The sequence below is a fragment of the Periophthalmus magnuspinnatus genome, chromosome 7 (assembly GCF_009829125.3).
Source record: "Periophthalmus magnuspinnatus isolate fPerMag1 chromosome 7, fPerMag1.2.pri, whole genome shotgun sequence".
Classification (NCBI taxonomy): domain Eukaryota; kingdom Metazoa; phylum Chordata; class Actinopteri; order Gobiiformes; family Gobiidae; genus Periophthalmus; species Periophthalmus magnuspinnatus.
The window spans coordinates 4,879,679-4,900,948 of NC_047132.1; the positions used below are offsets into that span (position 1 = coordinate 4,879,679).

Consider the following 21,270-nt stretch of genomic DNA (forward strand, 5'->3'; position numbering starts at 1 on the left):
TGGGTGTGTGTGTGTGTGTGTGTGAGAGAGAGAGAGGGAGGGAGGGTGAATAGACTTTGAATAAGGTTTGAACCTGGTTTAATGGAGATAATTGTGAACTGCTGTAAATCCTCTGAACCAGAGAAGTATTTTTTTCTGTTTACATTGTGGATTCTCAAAAGTGTTAAATAACTAAAAACATGTTTTATATTTTTCAAAATAGACTTTACCCTATGCTTTGATCACTGCTTTGCACACATGGCATTCCACTAATGAACTGTGACAAATGTACACCTGTGAAACCTGTGAAGTGAAAACCATCTCATGTGAATTCATCATGAAGCTCATTGAGAGAAGGCCAAGGGTTTGCAGCACTGTCGACAAATAGATAGATATATAGATAGATAGAAAGAAATATAAAGTATACATTTCTATGCAATTTAAGGTATAATTTTGTATAATTCTGTGACCTACTAACTAATTGAACAAAAATCATTAGCAAAAATAGATTGATAGTAGTATAAAAAGTCCTCAAATTCATATTATGGACGACAAAGTGGCACCAGTGCACTCTCCAACCACTACTGGGGCCGATAGTAGCCCCCAGAGGATAAGAAACAAAAACAAAGCTAGAAATCACCTGTGAAGTTTCTGATTGACAATGTAGAGTCGTTAAATGAGGCTGTCATCAGAGCTGGGATTGAGCCCACAACTTTCTGGTACATGGATGTTTATATTTTGCTCTGACAGAATGCTAATCTTTGTACAAGGCCATGCGTGTCTACTCTTTGTGTAAAGCCGTTAGGTCATTGAAAATGGTGAGATCTGCATTCATTAAAGCCAGCACCAGTTAGTTCTAATGGAAATGTTACAAAGGTGATTTAGATTGGAGCTAATAGATAATTCTGGAGATAATTCGTTCATTAAGGGACCGTGGGGTAAGTTAATTGAGAGATTTAATAAGATAATTTTTATATGAAAATCAAAAATGGATTGGATTAAAAGCTTAGCAGCCTCAGATCTACTTCTTCTGAAAAATATTTAAAGGAGACATATGCATTGTGTGCTCTGCTGAGAAGGTGATTGGCTGCAGCCTTCCATCTATACAGGACCTGTACATCTCCAGGACTCGGGGGCGAGCAGGCCGTATAGCAGCTGACACTTCTCACCCTGGACATGGACTATTTGAGCCACTTCCCTCTGGCAGGAGGCTACGGTCCATTGGGACCAGAACCTCTCGCCATAAGAACAGTTTTTTCCCCTCTGCTGTTTGTCTCATGAACACTTTATAATATCTGCACTAAACTGGACACTTTATAATACCGGTCACTTTAATAAGTCATGTTTGCACTGTTGTTCTGATGCTGCTGTTGTATATATTTTCTCCCTTTAAGTATTTCATTTGATTTTTTAAGCATATCTTTTTACCTTTGTGCATGCCCTTATTTGTATTTTTATTTATTCAGTGTGTTTATGTTGCACTTTTTCACCGAAGCAAGTTCCTAGTTTGTGAACTGTGTTCACAGACTATGGCAATAAAAGTCTTCTGATTCTGATTCTGAAAAATGTACTTTTTAGAGTTTTGAGCCATGTTTGAATTGTTTTCCTCATCTTTTACCCTCTCAAAGTTGTATATAGAGTGATTCATGCACGTTTGATAATCTTCATACTTCAATCTCGTCTTGTCTCATTCTCGTTGTCTTGGGAATTGGGTCTTGTCCCACCAGACATTAAAGGAGCACTGTGTAACCTTTCTAGTGGAGATGCAATTTGTTTGCCTGGAAAGTTCCACAGTTTGGCAATAAACATATCTATCTCCATCTCTCACATTATAGGTCCGATCTGTGGAGAGGCGAGCCCACTCACATAATAAAGATGCATGTTTTTCAGTGTTCAATATTCAAGCACCTGTAATGAAATATATGTTATGTAGATAAGATGTCATACAGTGGAACATTCCAGGCAAAACTTAACATTACCAGGCTAGCAGGTAGTGGATGGCCAACTAGAATAGTTACTAGTGCACCAATAACCCGGGATGAGGGGCGTACCAACTCTCACATCTGGGATACAGTGCTGAAGAATATGGACAGCAGATGGCGCTGTGGACCTACTCCTCCAAGAAGGAAGACAGAGTCTAAATCTTTTTAAAGAAGCAGCTGGGCAGACATGTCATAACCACATCACGTGACACTTCTGAGGAAGGCAGCAGAGTGGGGCTGAAACATGTGATGGTATGACACAAAAATGCAAATCTGACTATAAGAGCCTCTAAAATTATAGACACCACTAAGTTCTCACTGTGTCTGGGTTGGTTTTCTCCACATACTTTGGATTTTTCAGTTTGTTTCCGGCAGCGATGAAGGAACTGTCAATACGGTCAATACATACAAAGGTGCTCTAGATATTGGAAAAGTGTCTTCAAACCACATGACCACAATGCATTCTGGGACAGGTTGCTAATAAAGCGTTGCTCCCTGCAGCACAACAACATGATGGATTTTTCCCATAACATTTGACGCTGCTTCTAAGACCCCGCAAAGTCTACTTATGTAACTGTACCAGGTATAATGTCAAGACAATTTCTACACTCATGGGAGGATTCTGGGGTGCCATTTGTGACTATAATCTGTAAAATAAAACTGTAATTGCTGTAATTGCTGATTGCAAGTTTTACCTTTGAGTTCCTGTCCGGTACTGACGTGCATCCTCTTCTGACACTCTGCACAGCTCATGAGGAAGCGCGTGACTGCCTCGCGCGGTAAGAACGCATATGTCTCTGCGATCTGGAACACAAATATTAGCACAACATATAAGGGATGAGCAAGATGTCAAAAACCTAATATCACAATTTAAAACGTTACTGTCTTTATATTGGCCTGATGCGGTAACTAAAGTCATCTGCCTCTTCTGAAAGTTCTCATGTCATTGTGATTGGTTAAAAGAGGAGGTATTTTATTTCTATAGGGTATTTAACTGCTAATACATAACATATTTAGATCACCATGTTACCTTTTACTGTTCTGAAAATGCTACATAAAACAACATATTAAAATATTTTAGAACTTTCGTGTTTCACTCTCGCCCCTTCCCTTTCAGAGCGCTACCACAAACTACTGCACATGGCATCCGAATGTTTTTCCGAATATTTATGAAGAATTGCTATATGGGAGCATGGGTGACATCTTATAGCTAACCGTAAAGAGGGTTCGAACAGGGACCGGAAGACAAACATGCATTGATGATGAGGCAACAACATTAGAAAATGGTAGAAGCTAAAAAGATTTTGCAAAATACAGCCTTTTTATACCCAGCTTTCATTCAGGGCATCGCAGAGGCTGATCAATAGAGTAGAAAAAAATGTGATACTAAAACTAGTATCAAAACTAGATATTCATTTGAGCAGGTATCAATAGTGAAAAGGAAACATGGACAGAAATGAACCTTTCCCTTTAGAATAATCTTGAGCTGTATCAGAACAAGGATAAGACACAAAGACACCCATGGACCATTATGGAACCTGCCTGGACCACTATATTACACATATAAGGACATATGGGAAAAGAACAGAGTACTACCATTTAATACTGAAAATCACATTCTATTGTATAAAGAGTGTTTTGTATCATATCATATAGAACTGTATACACATGTTATGTAGTAGCAGTATTACATTGATATAAATTGTTTTGTTGAATAACTGTAACTCTGGTGGTCTTAATACATTGAGATTTATCGTCTCGTTGCCAAATACAAAGGGCAATATATGCAAAAAACAGCAATGCTCATCATTCCTCTAACTCTACAGTCAGCCATATTAATTATTCTAAATAAACGTTGTGGTATCATTTTTCTTTACTTGTTTTAAAGCAACACTATGTAACTTTCTGGAGGTGGTGCATATATTGCTATAGAAGATATAGACGATAAACGATGATAGTGAAACTAATCTATCCCACTGACACAATGACCCTAAAGTTGAATTATCCCCTAAAAAGAACTCTAAATGTACAATATGAACTGCAGAAAATAAATAACAGAACGAGACACTTCAGTAATTAGTTTGTATCCGTAATGAGTCATAGTTACTTGTTTAACCATCTACAGCTCAAATCCCATTGTGGTGCAAAAAGAAAATACAAAAAGACCCCACTAGTACACAGAAAAAGTACCACGATACATACTGACCCCCAAAAATGATTGACTGAATGATAAGTCGATATAGAATTTATCATGGTAGGCCTAGTTAAAACCACTTTGGAACATTCTTCAAAGATAGGGTTTAAATTGTTCCTGCATTTTGAATGAATTTGTGTGTTAATGATATCGGTCTATGTCAGTGCTACTGTGTTTTTGTACTTTTCTTCTCAACATTTTTCCCCACAAATGTCACTTAACTGATGTAAAACTATGATATGTACGACTATTATCCCATCAAACCAAGTTATAATTAGAAAAACCTATAATATAGCTTAATTTAGGGCCTATGCTTATCATAACTCTATAACTCTACACTGCTATTACGACACAATTAGTTGCTGGTGTTAGTTTGAAAGCCATTACTGATCCTGCTACACTGAAGTCACTGGTACCGCTCTTTGTTAGTGCTATGACCTATACAATATACAGTTTTCTTTTGATTATCACAAACATTGTATTGTTTCCTCCCACTAAACTTTCACATAACGCTGCTTGCCAAGAACTCATCCAGGGACACAAACGTTGTCAAATAAATAAAAAATAAAAACAATAATTATAGTATCTGCAGTGGCACATGGCACGTATGTGATCTGAAAACTGTGTCCAACATTTGTTCTTGTATAGAGGTACAAATGGAGAGAGAGGGTGGGAGTGGGGGGGGGGGTGTAGGAGAAGAGGGGGCTGCTGGTGTGGGCGGGCGGGGGTTGCCGTGCAGTGTATGTGTATAAATTAGAGTACTATAGTGTGTATGTGCCTGTGTGTGTGTGTGTGTGTTTAAAGGGTAGGAGGAATGAAAGGCAAATGTCATTCAAAGCCTATGGTAGCATTGAATGTGGAGTAATGTGAAGCTAGTCCCTGGTTCATTCCTGGCCTAGTGCATATGGCAGCTTAGACTGTATGTAAGATTCAGATTTTAAACTCCATAAGCGTGGCCTAGCTCTGTTCCAGGTTATGAGGTGAACATGTTCAAATTAAATATAGTTTTTACTGATAGCTATGATAATGCTGATTTATTCTTAATTACAAAGACATTGGACATGATGGGCAAGTTGTTTATGTTAAAATTTGGTGTTTTGGTTCCTAAGATGATTATCCAAACAGAAAGCAGAATGAGTCTCTCATCTGGGTTTCAAAATCAAGATTTCTATTGTCATTGTCATCGAAAACAAAGAAATTACATTTAGAACATGCACTGCATAGTTTTGATGTAAAATGCAATACAAAATGTGCAAGAGCCCATGCCATAACCTCATAAACAACCTCAGTGTAAACATGAGCACAACATGCATGAGTGCAGTACAGGTGGAATAAACAGAAACAGTCTTAGCAGCAGCATAAATCCAGTTGATTTAAACCTAAAAGGACTGTCTCTGATCTGAATGGTCACTACCTACACCCCAAACCTGCAGACTATCATGAATCAGTGCTAGTGCAGCCTCTGCAGCTCAGTGAGTGAATTCTGGACGTGTAAGTGTTCACATGAGGCCTGTCCATAAAATGAGGATGAGAAAAACATCTACATGTCCTCTATCTGCAGGTTAAAGCACTGGAAACAATGGATGGGACAATAAACAATAATATTGCCCATCACAATAAAAAGTGCAGACAATAATTCATGGGTCATTTTGTATAGTGATAGTCGCCAAAACCAAAAATAATTTCTATTGTAAAAGCTGTGCAGACAGAAGCTACTTTAGAATCATTAGATCATTGTTGTATTTACTTATAACAAAGGACAATTCAAAAATTGTTGTTTTTAAACATCAAGCTTAATAATATAATTATAATGTTAAAATTATAATTATTAATATTTACTACAGTTTTAAAAACTGTGAGCAATTTAAATAATTATTGCGTTAATCGCAATTATTTTGGCCATGATAATCATAACTTTTCGATATTGTCCCATACCCACTGGCAACCCAGGTTCAGTTCTATGAGTGTAATACCTTTTTTAAAACAGTGTTCAGGCAACATACAGACTCTGTAAACATGGTAGGAGACACCTCTAGTCCTAGTTTACTCCCTCTGGTAATGTCTTGGAATTCTTTCTGTTTTAAAGTGGCACTGTGTAACATTTCTGGTAGAGGGCACACAACTTACTCATTTCTATGGAGATGTTATTTGAATATCGCGTACCCTCCACTAGGAAAGTACCACAATTCATGAATAACTTTTAATGATGACCTGCAAGTTCAAATTTGTAGGTTTTCCTATTTTTAAGGTTATTGTATGGTGTAAAATAGCAATAAAAGTATAATTTGAGATTCTATGTTTGGTTACTAACAATGTGGAAAAATTCACAAAGTGACTCAAATCATGGAATGTATCTCTCAGAAGAGCACTGCTGATGTTTAGCCAGAAGAGGGCAGTGTCAGCAACAGAGACAAGATGCAGTTTAGAGCACAACTAGCTCCACGCATCAAACTAATGAACAAAGGTAAAATGTGTATCTCTATATTTACAATTGACAAAACATATAGAGAACATAAGGCTCCTCGATTATGGTAAATATCATATATATCATTATTTCAAGCAATTACTTACTGTCAAAATTTACATAGCCAAAGTATAGACCAAATATAATTCATAAGTAATGTTTTGTGAAAATGTTGTGTTTTAAAGCTTATGTAGATTAGAGGTTAATTGTTTCTTTTGATTACAAACTTATAATTAAACAGCAATAACTGAATCATGATTTGAAATTGGATAAATTGCACATCCCTAAAAAGGAGGATATATTTCATTTTCAGTGAATTAAAAAAAACAAATGCAGGATGCAAGATGCTGATTAAAATTAAAAAACAAACCAAAATAGCTGTGTTCAAATTTGTACTCTATTTCACTGCTATGGTTTTGTGCAATATATGACACTCAACCAAGCCAATTACATAGTTCGATATTGTTTAAATATGTTTCTCTAAAAAGCTGTAAGTTAACATTTACTACAGATGAATATTAAGGGTAACATGTTTGCCAATCAGGGAACATGCCAAGACTATATATATATATATATATATATATATATATATATATATATATATATATATATATATATACACATACATATATATATAGTAGTAATATGATTTGACCACAGAAATGCTTAAAACAAGTCGGGCAATGATTTATGTAAATAAGAACTGCGTAGGGCTTCTATCTATGACACAAAAATCCTGGGAAAATGCAAACAGTGTTTTGTGACAGCTCAGGGGAAGCGAACTTACTGCACAAGATTCATAAAATCAGCGCGAATGAAGCAAAATTTAACTCCAGGTATTTTTCAATGAGGGAACAATGTTATAACATGGTTAAAAGTCAATTTTGTAAATATGTAATTGAAATATATTCTTTCTCTTTTTTGAAAATCATTTAGCGACAGTAGCTCACTTGATGTTTCTCCACTGATCCAAATGGCAGTTTGAATCCTGCTCTCAACATAAACATCACTGGTTGAGCCAACACAGGTTGTTGGCAGTGCGATTCCATCTTCCACAAATGAATGCTGCTGTTGTGTCCTTGGGCAAAACACTTAACCTCCCTGGCCCCCAGTGTCTGCATACACTGATGTATGAATGTGTGTGTGATTGGTTGAGTGGCTGCTTCATGTAAAGTGCTTTAAGTGCCTTGAAGATAAAAAAGCGCTACATAAAAACAGGACCATTCATTCGACATTGAATCGCTGGGTTCTTTAAAGCTCAGCAATATCACAGTAACTATAACCCAACACAAAATGGAAGACTGGATTTGGTATCATTCATGATGTTGGTAAAGCGTTAAAGGCTCATCATTGGATTTGCTTTGCTTTAAAATGGTTTACTTTGGATAAAAAGGCATGTCGTAGAGGAGGGGTCTACTCACCGCCTTGTAGGTCTTCTTCTGCCCAGCGTGCTTGGGGGCTTTGCTGGGGTCGGGGCTCATCTCCACGTGCATGGCATAGATGATGTCAAAGAAGTCCTCCACCACAGCCACTCGCTTCAGAGAGAGGTCTGCGCCCGAAACTCTATCCACACTCTGGAAACACACAAATGTTTAAAAGTTATTACAGTCATCATTATTCAAAGGACCAGTTGAGTGGAAATAGTGTCTTGCTCAAGGACACGGATAACAAATTTTGAAGTGTGTAGTATAGATGATAAGCGATAATACTGAAAACACTTTATGATACTGACACAATAATCCAGTATTATCCTCAAACAATATACATTTACAAAAATATAAACATTTAAAAAAGATACACAGTAGTTTGTATCCATACTGAGTCATAGAAGTTATTTATCCAACCCTCTACAGCTCAAATCTTATCATAATACAAAAAGATAACAAAAAAAAATGTACAAAGAAAAGTGCCCATGATAAATATTGACCCCCAAAAATATAATGTATTGAATAATTAGATTTAGTAATAGTAATAGATTCAACTGTATAACATTATAAAATACCAAATAAAAATACCATCCTCAGTGAGAATTCCAATGGCTGTTTGCGTAACACCACCGGCCGAGTAATCATATTGGACACAGTTGAGAATTTTCCCGCCATAATATCCTGCGTGTAAACAAAGATAAACATGCCTGTGTTTGTAGATGTTAAATCATGAGACTGGAGCTACACACTTCATGATTTCACTTCACTTCTCCCTGTTTAATTACTCTTCTTGGCCAACCTGCGACTGGAACTCATGTCCACTTACAGACCACAAAACAATAAACAAAACTCTCAGCAATTATTATTAATCAGACCTAGTTCATTTTAAACAGTTTGCTATGTTCCAAAGTTATTCTTACTCTCCTAATTCATTCCAAGCATCCGAATTATATCACGAGTTAATAAGAGAAAACATCACCATGCAAACAGCACTAAGGCTGAACAATTTGGGAAAAAATTTCTAATTGCGATCTTTTTGATTAGCTACATTGCGATTAGATTTGCGATTTATGTTATAATAATGGGATTCGGTACAAGTTCACATTTTAAACACGTCCACAACAATTGACAAAAGACTGAAAATGAACTGACAAACTTATAAAAGAATCACATTTCAGAACATGTTTGTATATACCATACCTAAACTACCGAATTAGAAGTTTTTATACAAAGGAGATTTTGAAATTGTGGCACTTTAGAAAGGTAGTCTTTAGTCTCATACTGTGATTTTAATTAAATTGAGATTAATTAGATTTTTGGACAATAAAACGCTTCATAATTCGACGCACACAGCAAACAGTAGTCTCATTTTCATATCAAGAGCTGCTTTTACAACATATCTGTACTGCACTGGTCCCTGATACAATTTTTGCATAAAAGTCTAATTGTTTTGCCTTTTGTTTTTTAGTGTATGTTATATGCGATATGTGTGAAAAGGTAGGTTTAAGAGTGCAAATTGTAAAAAACTCCAGGAGCATTAACATTTGAGAGACTGTGTTATGCACTGTTGTACTAATACAAGAATCCCATGCATTTCAGAACATGTTTGCAGCAGTACAAACAGGTACAAGATTTACAAGCAGACAGTCTAATTGAAATAACTGCGACATTTGCGATTCAGTTTTTGCATCGACTCAAATGTGATTTCGATTCGCTATGTGGAACTACATTGCAGGGCTGCGAGATTTATCACGATTGAAGCGAAATGGCAATTTGAATGGATGCGGTTAGCAAATTGCTGCAGTTTTTGAAGTACCATCATTTCCTCCACCAACAACAAAATCTTCTGTCTATAAAAACTGCTAGCCGTGTAGTTTGGGTCTGTACAAATATGTTCTGAAATGTGATTCTTGTATTACTTTGTCAGTTCATATTTCAGTCTTTGTTAAAATTAATCCTGTTATTAAAACATAAATTTAAATTTGAATCGTAATCACAATGCTTGTCTGAAAAACTGCAATCATGCACCCTTATTATATTATGCATAAGGTTGTCAAAACTAGATACTCATTTGCACAAGTATTGGTACTAAAAAAGTCGCATTCACAGGACGGAAATGAACCTTTCCTGAATATCTTTAGAATGATCTTGAGCTGTATCAGAACAAGTATAAGACACATAGACTAGTACACACCCATGGACCACTATGGAACCTCTACAGTGGAATATAAAAGAAAGTATTACCATTTGATGTTGAAAACCACATCTATTGTCTAAATCGAGTTTGATATTTTAGTATCTTGACAAACCTACACTTTTTGTTCCATTGTAGATTGTGAATAAACCAGTACACGGCTGTAGCCTACCTACTCACTGCCTGCGTCCGTGTGCGATACAACAGGTGGTGCCAGGTCCATCTGCTCCCCACTCTAGCTAGTGCCGTTACCATGGAAACCACACACGCCCTGACCTCGTGGGGCAGGTGTGGATTTCCTCAATAAGCAGCTCTTTGGTTTACAGGTCAACTCTGCGATTAAAGGTGAGGCCAGGTCCAGAGCCATGGAGTTAAAATTAGGTGTGCACAAGTAAATGTGGGATCTGGAGGTGAGGATTGCTGTAGTCGTGTGTCTTGTTAAAAGTGAGAATGTTGCACCTTTTTTGCACTTTGCAGTCGTTTTGTGAAGCAGGGAGAATGACTTTGTTAGACTGAGATAGGAAGAGGTGCTGAGGCTCTGGTGCTGACAGGGGAGTGTGTAAAACAAGATTTAAGTTGGATATTCACAGCACGATCAAAACAAACAAAATTCAGTTTCAAAGACCCAAACATCTCCAATTCAATTACCATCTACATACACCAACTTTGTCAATGATGTACTTGTAGGCCTATGTATTTTTTTTCTTTTTATCATTAACTACTCTACTCAGACTGTGTCCGTACTGACCACAGCTGGCTGCTCTGTTCTCTGGTCTTATGGTTCACAGGCTGCTTGGAGAATTAATGCTTGTTGAGAACTGTGTATTAATGTTATGCAGTGTTCTGTTCAGCTAAACAAACTTGTATTAGGTTCACTACCAGGGATGCACTGATCCAGCTTTTTCATTTTCAATACTGATATTGATACTTAGACTATAAAAATCCAATACCCGATATTAACCGATACCAATATAAGGATGGAAAATGGCATTATTTCCTCACAGTTAACCTATTACACAAGAGATCCAATTGTGTTATTCAACTGTTATTTATCCTTCAAATAACTACATAACAGCTTTGTATGAATAAAAGTTCAATCATTATTATTATGCCTGTAAATAGTCTTATTACATTCAATTAAAGGTCCAACCAGGATATCAGCTTATGGAAGTATATTTTCAGTACTGATATTGGTACATCCTTGTTCACAACTCTCCTACCCTTTAGCACTTTAGCACCACTGAGACCCACTCTGCAGCTAATAATAGAGGATTGTATCTCTCATCAATCTGGAAGTAAGAGCAGCAGGACTAGGGCTAAGATTAATCGCAATCAAATCGAGAAGAGCCAGATGAGGGGGCTCAGGCACCAGGGAAGACCCAGGACATGCTGGAGGGACTATGTCTCTCAACTGGCCTGGGAACACTTTATGGCCCTACCAGAGGAGCTGGAGGAAGTGTCAGGGGTGGGGGAAGTCTGGGAGTCCTTGCTTAGACTGCTGCATCCACAACCTGACCCCGGTTAAGCAGAAGAAAATTGATGGATGGAAATCGCAAATATAATCGCAAGCGCAATGCTCATCAAAAAACTCTCAATTGGATATTTTTCTCAAATCATTCAGCCCTATTTACTCATATTTTCCTGTATGTGTAGTGCTAGTGTAGAGTAAATCAGGTTCAGACGGTGTGGATGGGGAGCAGGGCACTCAGTACTGCTATAAGACTACAAGTGCATGACCTCTGCCAAACGTACAGCTCATAATGAACAGTCAATGAACTATAGCCTGGCAGCTCGTGCACCGACAACCATCCCTTTTGACCCACCGTTTCACCCCCAACACTCTCTACATCAGGTAATAATAGTTGCTACGGAAACCAACCAAAGCTTACTGCAGAAAGGGGGATGTTTATAGACCAGTGCCATTACAACTGCTGGGCTCAGAAAGTGGGAATAGGAGGAGGGGGTGTATGTGAAAGACAGCGACAGAGAATAAGTGTTAAAAGCGTAGCCAGCTGCTGTATAGGCTGGTAATGGACAGGAGAGCAGAACAGAGAAAATGACCATGGACAGGAAAGAATAAGGAGGGGAAGGAGAGCGAGACACAGAGAGAGAGAGAGACTTGTTAAGGGTTTGAATCAAAAGACTGGCTTACAGTTATTTAAAGCTTAACCCAGGTTACCATAAAATGCAGAAGCATGAACATGTGATTAGGGATGAACAATTTTGATTTTAAAAAAAGATAGACATTGATAATCTGTTACATTTGTCCTGAGGGCTGTTCTTCCCCTCAAACCGCCCTGACACCGGATCTACTGACCTCACCTGTTGAGCTGCAGTTCAGTTTCAATTCAATTTCAATTGTATTTTATAGCTCTATGGGTTTAAATTGCCCCTCAGGGACAAATATAGTGATTTTGATTTGATACCAGGATTTTTTTTCTGTGGTTTTGCAATTTGATTTGTGATGTGGGAAGCATTAGCACTGAGAATTACATATTTAAAAAAAAAAAAAACGTGTACGTGCAGGCTGCTTCTGGTGGTACTTGGGGTGCTCTACAGTTCTAGTATATGAGACAATCTATTAATAAAAATAAAAAAAATTACTTCTTATATATTTTTTTCCCAATTTAACACTGCTTTCAGTCTTCATACCATCCTGTTTTAGTTCTAGCTCTCTTTTGATTTGATTGTGGTTAAACTTGCAGCTCTACTTGTGACATGCAGTGTATAACAGTCAACTATGTAAAGCTCCTGTGGCTTAGCCTGGAAAACCTGTCATTCCTACTGTTTAAATGCAGAAGGCTCTGGGTCTAATTATGGGGCGATATACGATAATATTGCTAATCGTGATAAAAAAAAGGTCTGCAATTAATTGTACATGGACTTTTTAATAATCGTGATAATTGCACACGATTATAATCACCTTTATGGCACCAGACCTCATGTTTCTGGTTTCAATACAGTATTTAGATTTTAGTTCTGGTGTTTGCCCACAAGGGGGGCCTCTGTCATAGCAATGAAAATGAAAATTGGGAATGGTTCATCACCATCAGTCCCCCGTCACGACTAGTAGTGGGCAGGCAGTGGATCTGGAGCCCAATGACATATCCTCCACTCAAGAAGGTGAAGTCTGATGTGTAGAATTATTATGGTTTTCAAATACAAGACCAACAAGATGAGCCACCAATCTGCAGAGCCTGCGTGGCTCCAAGGGCAAACACACGTGCGCATTTACTAGACAACCATCCTGCATTGTTTGACAAACTTGAGCCGAAAATTTCCATCATAAATAACAAACCATGTGAAATAAACTACAGAATGTGTTAGTTTGGATTTGTATGTATTATGGTGCGTTCACACCGGGGCGTCAGGGGCGTCGCAGTTTACATTCAAAGTCTATGGTAGACGAGCATCTTGGGTGTCCTGCGTTTTTGCGGTGCGTCTTGAGCGTCCAGAGCGACCCGAATCCGGCGTTAACGCGGCTCGTCCCAAGCATCTAGGTGTCCGACGCTCAAGACGCACGTCCAAAAGTTAAAAAAGCTGAACTTTTTGGTGTTCAACGCGCAGCATCAACCAATCAGAGACTACGCTCCCGTGACAAAGCAACGTCCTTATCTGGAAGACCGGGGAGCCACACACACGGAGAATGGAGGACAGACTTGTGATTGCCATTTGCCAGCGCCCACTACTTTATAATGTGACGTTGGCAGATTAGAGAGAGCGGGTAGAGAGCCTATAGTTGGTGTCCTGGGATGTTATCTGCGCACCAATGCGGGACAGCAGGTCATCGAACTGGGCCTGGGACAGACGAAAGTACCGCTGGAAGCTGTGGTCATGCAGGCGGAGCTACTGGACCAAGTGATGAAACTCTCCAAACTCGGAATGCCTCTGAATTATGTTATGGGCCCAAACACGCCGCCGCAGAGCCAATCGCCTCCATTGATTACAGACAGACAGAAGACGTTTTACTTAGTAATGGGAACTCAGACAAGGTTTTTATCCAGGAAGAAGATGCAGATGTGCATGTCACTGTTTGAGTGTTTGGTCACAGGTCACCTGCAGCAGGTCAGCCTCTTCATTAGAGACGAGCCCCAGTTCCAACAGCAACTCTGGGCTTTTAAAGTTAAATGGATTTTAAATCCATTGTTTTCTATTTAACATGTCTTGTCTCTCCTGAGGATAATACTTCTCAAAGTTATCAGTAAGAGCCTCGTGGTGCACTTGAATGAGTTTATTAAGCTGCACCACCTCTCTTTAGGCAACATTGTGCTTTTCACTATGCTTTAATATGGTGGGACACATGTCATAACTTGGAATTGCGACTTTTGGAAGGCATAAACGTGTCTCCAGTTGTTTTAGATTGAGATCATTAAATAATAAAAAGACATCTGTCAAATACATTAACATTAGGGTCCAACCATCTGTGAATAAATCAGGCAATGGCAAGTTTTTCTTAAGGAGAAAGGAATGAATCTCATGTATCAGTTCATACACTCTGGTAAGTACCTTTCCTTTTAAAAGCCCCCGAACTTAAGTACGGAAAAGCAGGTGGATGTGCTCTGCCCCATGTCTACGCACAGCTCTTGAAGAAGCCGATTGTTGAGTGCATTGTGCTTTTGATATGATTAACAATGTGTATTATGTCAGGCATTATGTTCTCGACGGGCATAGCTTTACATCCCAACGTCTGTCTGTGGATAAAACAGTAATTCAAAGCAATGTCCTCTCCAGCTGCATCTTTTATTTTTGCCTGTCATGTTAGCAGTCCTGTCTGTTGTGATTCCACTGGATTTGGGCCAATCAAGTCTACACTTTGTGATGTAATTATCCAACACAGTGAATATTTGTTCCCCGGTGGTTCCACTGGGAATGTCAAGGCAACATAAAAAGTCCTTCACAAAGTCATTTTTCCCCACATACCTCATATAAATGAGTACTATGGCACAGTCAGCCACATCAGTGCTTTCATTGAGCCAGGGAGAGAAGTGATCCGCTAGTTATGGTCCAAAAATAAGTTTCTCTTCAAGATGGTCTGAAGAATCATGCATATTCCTCTATGTAGTACTGCTGGTATACATTTTGCACCGGTCTGCTGATTTCTTGTCCATTACTGTGCTAACCATATCCAGAGCTGTGTGGATGCTTCTCTTTGGCCACCAAATAGGAGGAAAGGAGCAGTTACGTGCACAGACATTTTGAGGGGCAGGTGCTCAAAGAAGAAAAAATGGCACCTATATGAACTTTAGCAAAGCTTCGTTCATATAGGTGTGACCTGAGGGACCAAAAAGATTATTACAAAAATGACAGTGACAGAGCAAAAAATGTTCAGGTGAAGGGGTTGGGGTCCTTCCCAAGGAAATTTTTAAAATAAAATAAAATGAAAGTAATTTCCTGTAATCTGGGGTGTTTTAGGTGAAGAAATCCTATTTTTTGGCAGTCTGATACAGAACAATGGAATAGACCGGCCTCCTTTTATGCCATACTTGTCATTAATTTCCATTTTAGAAATCCTGATCACTTGTGTCAGACTCCTATATCAGTGGAGCCCCAGTGCTCTGCGTCCCTCCCTGGCTCTGCCCCTGCTCTAGTGCACAGGGCGCAGTCACTGTCTATGAGCTGTAGCCTCACACCGGTCTTAAAAGTTTTTTCAATTTCTTTTATGAAAATTCGGCAAATCTTTTCCAAGAAATGTGCTGGGCATCACAGCGGCATACTAGTGCTATTGAATCTATAGACATATTATGGCATCTGCTGTTTTGCTCATTGCTAATATGAGACGGATTGTCAAAAGGTAAAAACTGGCTAAAAGCCTCAGTGGTGTAGAACATTGTTATGGTCTACATCTACATCTCTCATCTAAACTGTTCTTTACAGTCTTTGGGGTTATGTGCAGTTAAGGCACACTAGTGCACATTGCTGACATTGCTTATTCCTGTTGTGAACCCACAAAAAACACAGACGTCTCAGAGTAATTTAATTTTTATAGACGTCCCTAGGTAAAACTAATATATATAGCAGGTTATTTGTAGAGCACAATCTACCGGTATCTAACCCAGTGGTGGACACCGGAAGTAAGGGATGCCGTCAAGCTGAAGAAGGAGTCCTATCGAGCCTTGTTGGCTCGTGGGACTCCTGAGGCAGCTGATGAGTACCGGCGGGCCAAGCGTGCCGCGGCTCGGGCAGTCACAGAGGCAAAAACTCGGGGTTGGGAGGAGTTCAGGGAGGCCATGGAGGAGGACTATCGGACGGCCTCAAAGAGATTCTGGCAAACCGTCCGACGCCTCAGGAGGGGGAAGCAGTGCTTCACCAACACTGTTTACAGTGCGGGTGGAGAGCTGCTGACCTCGACTGGGGATGTTGTCGGGCGGTGGAAGGAATACTTTGAGGATCTCCTCAATCCCACTGTCACGTCTTCCGAGGAGGAAGCAGAAACTGGGGACCCAGAGGCGGACTCATCCATCACCCTGGCTGAAGTCACTGAGGTGGTTGGCAAGCTCCTCGGTGGCAAGGCTCTGGGGGTGGACGAGATCCATCCTGAGTACCTCAAGTCTCTGGATGTTGTGGGGCTGTCTTGACTGACACGTCTCTGCAACATCGCGTGGCGGTCGGGGACAGTACCTGTGGAATGGCAGACCGGGGTGGTGGTCCCTCTGTATAAGAAGGGGGACCGGAGGGTGTGTTCCAATTACAGGGGAATCACACTCCTCAGCCTTCCCGGTAAGGTCTATTCCAGGGTACTGGAGAGGAGAATCCGACCGATAGTCGAACCTCGGATTCAGGAGGAGCAGTGTGGTTTTCGTCCTGGTCGTGGAACACTGGACCAGCCCTATACTCTCCATCGGGTCCTTGAGGGCTCATGGGAGTATGCCCAACCAGTCCACATGTGTTTTGTGGATCTGGAGAAGGCATTCGACCGTGTCCCCCGTGGTGTCCTTTGGGGGGTGCTCTGGGAGTATGGGGTCCGGGGCTCTTTGCTAAGGGCTGTCCGGTCCCTGTATGACCGGAGCAGGAGCTGTGTTCGCATTGCCGGCAGTAAGTCAGACCTGTTCCCGGTGCATGTTGGACTCCGCCAGGGCTGCCCTTTGTCACCGGTTCTGTTCATTATATTTATGGACAGAATTTCTAGGCGCAGCCAGGGGCCAGAGGGGGCCTGGTTTGGGAACCACAGGATTTCATCTCTGCTGTTTGAAGATGATGTTGTCCTGATGGCTTCTTCGAGCCAGGACCTGCAGCAGGCACTGGGGCGGTTTGCAGCCGAGTGTGAAGCGGCTGGGATGAGAATCAGCTCCTCCAAATCCGAGGCCATGGTTCTCGACCGGAAAAAGGTGGTTTGCTCTCTCCGGGTGGGTGGTGAGTCTCTGCCCCAAGTGGAGGAGTTCAAGTATCTCGGGGTCTTGTTCACGAGTGAGGGAAGGATGGAGCGGGAGATTGACAGGCGGATCGGTGCAGCGTCTGCAGTGATGCGGTCGCTGTATCAGTCCGTTGTGGTAAAGAAGGTCAATCTACGTTCCTACCCTCACCTATGGTCATGAGCTCTGGGTAATGACCGAAAGGACAAGATCGCGGATACAAGCAGCTGAAATGGGCTTCCTCTGCAGAGTGGCCGGGCGCACCCTTAGGGATAGGGTGAGGAGCTTGGTCACACGGGAGGAGCTCAGAGTAGAGCCGCTGCTCCTACACGTTGAGAGGAACCAGCTGAGGTGGCTCAGGCATCTGCTCAGGATGCCTCCTGGACGCCTCCCTAGGGAGGTGTTCTGGGCATGTCCCACCGGGAGGAGGCCCCGGGGAAGACCCAGGACACGCTGGAGGGACTATGTCTCTCGGCTGGTCTGGGAACGCCTTGGGGTCCCACCGGAGGAGCTGGAGGACGTGTCCGGGGTGAGGGAAGTCTGGGAGTCCCTGCTTAGACTGCTGCCCCCGCGACCCGGCCCCGGATAAGCGGAAGAAAATGGATGGATGGACGGATGGAGTTGTGATGCTTATAAAGTCTGTTTTTAAATGTAGACTTTAGTTGAAGTAAGAAAATGTGAAAGAATTCTCTTACGTTATACATTCTTACAAGAATGTATAACATAAGTGCTCTGTAAGCCATAAAATACAAAATATACACTTGGCCAACAGTACAAAGCTATGAATGTTACTACAAGGTCAAATCAGGTATTAATCTATACCATTAACATCATAATGGGTGTTTAAAGCATTTCATTGAAGCTCTTGAGTTTGAGAGGAGGTCAGTCAGCTTCAGTACCTCCTATAGCTATAATCTGCCCTTTGTTTTGCCATAATAGATAATAATACAAGACGCCAATGCGAATGTATGCAGCCTGCCCTTCTTTTCAAATATGAACAAGACTCAATCAGATGGCTTTGACAATCACCAGGTAATTGTGACAGACAATCATGTGCTGCCACAGACAAGAGGGTGTCTGAGGATGAGTGCAGGAGTGACAGTCTCCCTGTGCCAGTATCAGGATCACTGCTATATTTGTACATTTATTACATTTGTACTTAATATTTTGTTAACCAATTGTCTCTGTTTCTAATGGGAATAGAAGAGCAGTGAAGCTAAAGAGGTAGTTGTATGTTTCCACAATCATCACAAAAAGTAAAAAAAAACATTATATCTGAGAAGGGTGCGAACTGTCAGCTCAGTCCTTGTTATCATAGTCTACTACGTCATCAGAAATATAATACTCTCTACAATGGATAGTGCTGGGTCCTGTACTGGTGCAGTTGTAAATGCTATTTGATGACAGAAACACAAGTCTGGCGATGCTTTATAAATATAGAAATGGTGCAAGGTTTCTACCTGTGACGCAGCAATACTGGGAAAATTCAAACCGCATATTCTATAAGGCTCAGAGAACTTTTTACATTTATCATTGAAACCAGCATGAATGTAGCCAAATACAACTCCAGGTATGTTTTTGATGAGAGGATGATGTTGTAACATGGTTTAAAGTTAAATTTTGGATAATATGTGTCCTCCAGAATACGGCAATGCTGAGACAGGCTTTGCACAAATGTGTTAGAGTCAGTGGTTTGCAGATGTCAGCCCAGCAGTGCCCTTTGCCTCTGTACTTCATCTCGACCAATGGCATAAACAACACAGCTAGAGTGCTCCAGGACAAACGGTCATGCCGGCTGTCCCCTGTCTGCTCTGGAGCTTGTATGGTGATAGTGTTGGGTCAGATGAGACTGTTACAGTTACGGAAAAAATGTAGACCAGTGTTTATTTCATAAATCGCTAAATTAGACAGAGAACCCTACAGCAGTTAGCATTTGCACTGCAAAGCCTTTTTTGTTAACTCAAGATTATAAACAAAGAGAAGACAAAGACTGATGTGAAATAGTATAAGTAATAGTAGTAATAGTAGGTGAAAAACTGAAATAGCACTAGATGGAATAAATAAAGAAAGAAAGAAAAACAATAAAGTCATATAAACACTTGGAGTGGTTGTCTGATGCCCTCTGCTGGGCAACATTGAGGAGTGAAGCAGTAAAAGTAAAAGCAATAGTTCTTTTAAAGCAAATGAAATAATTACAGGAAAAGGTTAACCATCTCTCATCTGAATCAACAAATGTACACTCCAGAAGATAGCCTTCGCAAAGTGCTTCAAACCTAATGAAAAGGTGCACCTGGTCTGGAGAGGACCTGTCACCTGATTGTGATGTTACTGCTTTACCTGGAATGTTCCACAGTATAACATTAAACTCATCTCTCTTATACATGGCCAAGTTACCGGCAAGATCAATGTATTTTGACAAATAAATCACCAGTAACTGAATAAATGTAACTGGATTGATTGACTCCATGGAGACAAGCAAGCTGTATACCCTTCACCAGAAAAGTTACCACGTGAATTAAATAAAAAGCAGTGGTGTGCTGCACAATGTAGATTTAGAAGAACAGGTCTCCTTTACTGCACATAGAGGTAGGAGATATAACAAAAAAAAATTAATAAATACAATTTATAAAAAAAATATATAACAATAACAATAATAATAATAACAATAATAATAATAATTAAACAATTAAATTAAAACAATTAATAATTATCTCAAAAAGAGACAGAAATGTCTATTTTTTGTGTATATATACCCTACTCCATATCTGCACGTATTAAAAAAAATGTCCCTTTCCCAGGCTAATATAACCTCCAAATTCACACAGAGATTCAATTGCACATGACACTGGACAGCCCCCCGCATCCTGCCCCCTCCCCCGCTGCTCCGTAGGGCACATCAGCGGCCCGGGACTGTGGCTCTGTGACAGCATGCGGTGCAGGGAGAGAGGGGTGGATGGTTGTGTGGTTCGGGGGAAACCTTAAGGCACAGCGGACTGGTCAGAACTGGACCAGCACTACCCCCTTCCCCTTGGCCAATGGGACACTTCACTGGCCATGGCTGTGCACATCTGACCCATCAACAGCTGGACAGAGAAACTGCATGTGAATAAAATATAATAATGTACACTATTGATACTTTGCAGCTGATGTCATCAACATTCCATGGGTGTGTAACTGAAAGCACTACTCTGTTAGAAGCCCTGTTACTCAACTAAGACTTAATCTGAGTTTTATTTGGTTGTGTTTGCTGATGCATGCATTGTGTCACCATGGTAACTGCTGAATATTCTGCCCATAGAGATGCATGTAGAACACTCTCAGCCTGATGTCACTGTGATGTATCAATTAGGTCCAAGTTGGGGCTGCTACTCTTTTGCTGGTCATTAAAAGTCTATTTTGATATGAGTAAACTGGTAACTGCCTCTGCAACTCCAGCAACACAGGATAAGCAGTAAACGTATCACTTTTATCTGTTACAGAAATGAAGTTGTATTCATCTTATTCCGCGCTGCCCACTTTTGCCTCTAAATGCTATTAAACAGTGCTTTCTTTGTGGCACTTCCGGTTAAGCGGTAACCTTTCAACTGAGAATTTGAGAAAGGTTTCACCTCTAAAATATGATTTAAAATAGGTTGATTTGTATAACATGTTCATTATTCATATGCAGCAACAAGTCACACT

At 40.3% G+C, this 21,270-nt stretch overlaps 1 protein-coding gene across 1 annotated transcript in view; it reads right to left on the reverse strand.

Annotated features, from left to right (window-relative positions):
• LOC117374107 (nucleolar protein 4-like) overlaps window positions 1–21,270 on the reverse strand; it is a 236,863-nt gene that overhangs the window by 186,810 nt on the left and 28,783 nt on the right. Inside the window, exons 2-3 of the mRNA XM_055223197.1 lie at window positions 8,041–8,193; window positions 2,657–2,765 (exon numbers count right to left, since the gene is read on the reverse strand). Of these exons, the coding sequence (XP_055079172.1) occupies window positions 2,657–2,765; window positions 8,041–8,193 (262 nt within the window). The remainder of the gene's footprint in view (window positions 1–2,656; window positions 2,766–8,040; window positions 8,194–21,270) is intronic.